The sequence below is a fragment of the Penaeus vannamei genome, chromosome 39 (assembly GCF_042767895.1).
Source record: "Penaeus vannamei isolate JL-2024 chromosome 39, ASM4276789v1, whole genome shotgun sequence".
In the NCBI taxonomy this organism is placed as follows: domain Eukaryota; kingdom Metazoa; phylum Arthropoda; class Malacostraca; order Decapoda; family Penaeidae; genus Penaeus; species Penaeus vannamei.
Window position 1 is genome coordinate 10,199,959 of NC_091587.1, and position 5,000 is coordinate 10,204,958.

At 36.6% G+C, this 5,000-nt stretch overlaps 1 protein-coding gene across 4 annotated transcripts in view; it reads left to right on the forward strand.

The window, feature by feature from the left end:
* Positions 1-5,000, forward strand: part of slpr (slipper) — a 213,316-nt gene that overhangs the window by 202,717 nt on the left and 5,599 nt on the right. For 2 of the 4 annotated variants that reach the window (XM_070116939.1, XM_070116942.1), the window contains 2 exons: positions 56-160; positions 4,667-4,898. In XM_070116939.1, coding sequence (XP_069973040.1) covers positions 56-160; positions 4,667-4,898 — 337 coding nt within the window. Of the gene's footprint in view, positions 1-55; positions 260-4,666; positions 4,899-5,000 lie in introns of all 4 variants that reach the window. The other 2 variants (XM_070116938.1, XM_070116941.1) reach the window with 1 other exon arrangement.

Consider the following 5,000-nt stretch of genomic DNA (forward strand, 5'->3'; position numbering starts at 1 on the left):
ATAAAGAGCAACTTGGGTGTGAGTTGAAGCTAAAAGAGACATACTTTATCCACAGTACCAGCCGATGGCGTGAAGGGCAAGACATGGGGTCCCAGCACGGCGCATCAGAAGGAGCGAGGCCACATCATCCCGCAACAGCACGACAACCAAAAACGATGGAGTAAGTCGGCGCCCAATCTAGAGAAGCCATTACGGCCCCTCCCTTATACCGCCACCATGACGGGGTTGAATCAGATCACAGCGTATGGTCCTGAGATTGGTAAGTGTGTGGTAGAAGGACAGAGAGCATGTCAAGAAGAAAAAAAACAGTCCTGCTTGCCACCTGTTTTAGAAGTCCGGAAAGGAAAAAAGTAGATAGTTCTTTATAAAGAGATTGATAAAGCTAAGAGAAAATGAATACTGAAGATGAAGAACAAGTAGAAAAATCTAAAGAAATTAGTTTTTCTTTTCTCTTTTGAATGTTTCTCCTCATCTGTGTAGACACACTGAGTCCTAGTAAGGGATCTCATTAGACCTTTGGTAATTTATTATCTCTTATTCTGTTTGAAGCTGGCAATGGATATTACTACATGCCAGGTAATGTATACTTTACTACTATCTATTACTGTCTAGTAGTATTGTAGTTTTTGTGTATTTAGTATGGGCACATTGATTTATTCATAATTTGATTGATCATCAAGTGTGTTTGTGCCCATGATGTGAGTATATTCAGCTTTTGTATGTGTGTATGCTGTCTGGGAGGGAGAAGAGAGGGAGGAGAGAAAGTGGACATCCACCAAAAGATCACCATACTGGAGGCTTGCCCAAATGCATATGAGTGTGAATTGATGAGAATTTGTCAGGCCCATGTAGAGAATCATATAAATATACTTGACACTGTATGCTGCTTGATATATTTTCTATTATGATACAAATGGTCTCAGAGATTATTTGATGATATTATTTGATGATTAGATGTTCTCAGCAGTACCTAGATAGGTCTAAGTAGAAGCTGTGCACAATTGAACTACACTGTAGAAAAAAAAACTTGAAATCTGCCTATTCTGATTTGAAGAGAGAGATGAGGCTAGCTTCCAAACTCATTTTTAACAGGTAGATAATGAAATATATAGGTCTTCATATGATACAGGAGAAGCAGTGGATGAACTTGGATATATGGTTAGTCTTTTATGAAACAGACAACTTCCATTGTCTCTATTCAATTCTTCAAAACTGCTCAGAATATTTATGAAGTAAAGTTTGCAGTTGAGCACAGAGGAAAGAGTTGTGAGGAAAGTTATTTTTCATGCTGTTCATTTGAGTATAACTTGCATCATGAATTTTATGAGAAAAAGTTTTCTCTTTGTTTTAAAGGAAATCTAACCAATCAGCGGCAGAAATCTTTCCGTCGTTGTTGTGTTAATTCTCCGACACAAAGACCAGTCACTCATGCATTTATTATGTTTTATGGGCAGCCTCTGCAGTGACCAAAAAGAGTAAGAAACTATTTACTCCGCATTTGTGTCATTTATGGGTCTTGTTTTCATGTATTTAGAACTCAGATTTTTTTTTCATAAAAGATGTCACAGATTTCTCTGTCTGCTTAAATACGTTCAGGACTTGAGAACTGTCACTTAGTAGCCAGCTCTTGCAATGGACTAGATTCCCAAGTGCTGACTGGATCATACCAACACTGGTTGGTATTTGTGGGGGGCAACTTAATGTCCAGAAATTTGAGCTTCTTCATCGTTTATAAATAGCTGTAGGCTACCTACTCTCTAGGCTTTGTGACGTCATGCCACACTATGAGGGACTCCCCAGACTCAAGACTCAATCTTGAGATAGCATGATGGTATAGTAGTCATATTCCTGCATGAGTAATTGTCTTCATCTTCTGTAACTGATAGAAGGAAGCTATTTTTTAAAAACTTTAAAAACTTACATGATGCATATGGAAAGGAATGATTTAATGCTGAGAATAAAGAACGGAAGAAGTGGTTCTGAAATGTAAAGCTTTGAGCATTTTCTTTATTTATTTGTGACATTTTAAACCCAATTTTGGAAGTATTATCTTCAAAATAAAGTAGAAATTTGTGTTAAAATTTGTATGGTGTTGAAAGGAAACTGTTCTTGAGAAGTGTGTGGTGAAAAGTTTAGATGAGATTCTGTCTCTGTAAATTTATTTTATTCCAAGACCCAAAAGTTCATTACCTATAGACAAAGGAAATTTTATGCTGTAGAGTTAGTTCATTTATGTACTTGTTCTCATACATGAACATTTGTGCTTTTACGTGTTCGTAAACACATCCATTTTACTCGACTGTAAATGTGATTAGAAATGTATGATTGTGTTCTTAACCCATTCACTGTATTTATTAACATTGCACATCTGTTTAGAATTTTTGAAGAAGAAATTCATGACATGATAGAAAACTGTTTGGCATCATAATATGCACAAGATGAATATCAGGCAGTTTGCCTGGATGTAAAAGACTAGCACCATTTCTTTGAAAAACAAGATATTTAAGACTCTAATGACTTGAAAATCAGTGAATGGATTAATGTGGTTAATATTTGGTGTTGGTATAATTGAGACCAGGGCATTGGTTATGAAAGATGTAATTGCATATTTATGTACAGTCTGGGACAGTTGTGTACAGTCAAAAACGAAACTTCATAAAACATTCAAGCATTGTCTTGAACAGTTAAGAGGGTTCAGAAGCTTCTCATGCTTTGTAACTTGTGTCCCAGACTGTTCATTTGCAAATGTAAACACTGTTGTGGTGTTTCCATAGAACACCTATATATTATGTACTTTCAGAGGCAACCCATGGGCAGTGGCTGGGGTACTTGGACACCAATGGTATTGAATAAACCACACTTGTGTATTTTCTGCCGCTGCAAATGATCATTATTACTTACTGCCTGTTCCATTTAGTAGTGATTTTACAAACATTTGCTTTTTCTCCTCCAATAAATCTATATCGTTTTAGATATGTATTGTATGTTTGTGTGTGTTTTTTATTTTAAGAGAGATTTTCATGTTGTGTTTTAAATGTAATAATAGTTAGTTCTTTCTTAAAACGGAGGATGCTTAACGGTGGATGACAAACCATTTTATGCCATAACATAATGTGTGGTTTTCATAGGAAGCTCTGGTGTCGAGTTAGCATGGTTTTGCCGCCATGGAATAGATCTTATTTCTTAGATATAGTGAAACAGAATATTTTACAAGAAGGTGGCCTTTTTTTATTTACATTTTTTTTTAATTATTTTTATTTATTTTTTACTCTTATGATAATTAATTACATCTCGTGCAAGAATTAAAGAGAAAAAATTTTAGTTAGAATTTTAGTGTGGATGTGATGTCACTGATTCCAAACCCTGTATTGTCATGCTTGTGAATGATAAAACAATTCCTGTTCCATTGATAGATTTTTATTTTTTTGAGTAGGAAAATTCCAGAAATAAAATTTTAAAGAGGTATTTTTCTTCTCTTGGCAGTATTGTTTTAATTATTTTATGCCTGTGGTGATGGATAAACAGGACTTGAAATTGGGACTATTCTTATAAAGGAGCCTATGATATCGAGGAAATAATTGGTGGAAGGAGAGTATTTTTTATCCCTGTAAATACATTTTAACTAGGGCATATTTTGTCACTTATTTGTCTCTAATATTGTGTGTCATTTTTAACATCTCACAAGGGTTAAAAATGAAAATAAAATTAATCAAATAGTTTCTCTTTTTTTCTTTATTTACCAAGAGAGTTTGAGAATGAGAGGGTTAGTTTCAGAATGAGATTCAGAGACAGAATGAAAGAGAGGGAAAGACAGATTGGAAGAGTAAAAGATGGTTAATCAGATAAAGAATGAAAGCTGCAGGATGGAGGGAGAATTAGTAATATCAGAGATTGGGGGTGAGGCAAAAGTGTGAGAGTGAGAATGGGAGTAAGACTGGGGTTGGTAGTAGTAGTGGCTGTGGGAGTGAAAGTGAGTGTAAGAGTGAGAAGAGAGATGCAAGTAAGAGGAGAGTGTGCAAGAGAGAGAGAGAGCGAGAGTGAGAATGACAGAGAGAGTTTGTGTGAGTGAGTGAGTGAGGGTGAGAAAAAAGAGAAAAGAGAAAGGAAGAGAGAAAGAGAAAGAGAGTCAATGAGAGAGAAAGAAAGAGAAAGAGAAAGAGAGGAATGGAGAGAGATATTGGAAAAGGGAGAAGGAAAGGAGATGGAGAGGAAGAGGAGTACAAAGTGAAAGAGGTAGAGGAGGGGAGGTAGAGGAAATAAAGAGAAAGGAGAGAGAGAGAGAGAGAGAGAGAGAGAGAGTGAGTGAGTGAGTGAGTGAGTGAGTGAGTGAGTGAGTGAGTGAGTGAGTGAGTGAGTGAGTGAGTGAGTGAGTGAGTGAGTGAGTGAGTGAGTGAGTGAGTGAGTGAGTGAGTGAATGAGAGAGTGAGAGAGCGAGAGCGAGAGCAAGAGCAAGAGAGATATGATTTTCTCTAGCAGTATTTCCATTTCACCATACAGTCTGAGTTGTCAATGTATATACCTCATGATTGTAAAAAAAAAAAAAAAGGGACGTATAAACATTCCCCAAATGAGATTGCATGTATCTTTGAATTTAAAAAAAAAGGAAAGAAAGAAAAAAAGCTATATAGAGAATTTACAAACCTGACTCTAGCTGTTGCATCCCCAGATTACAGCGGTGAAGACGGAGGATGGACAGCCAAACCTGTGCCCTTGCGACCCCTACCAGTCCCTACCCTTTATAACGGTACAACTCCGGAGACCAAGGGACAGCGACCCAAATATTCACCTCTCGAGCTGATTGTCTATAATATTGCTGCGATGTTGGCAAGTGTGGCAGCCGGATATGATGTGCGGTTGTCGAATGTCACTGCGGTTCATCCAAAGCTGTTACCAGTGAAGTGAGTTTTTTCGACAGATTAATTTTATGGTGTTTTTTTTAGTCTTTTGTGATTATTATATAACAAGGAGTGTAATTTGATGTTATTTTTTTGTATACTAGT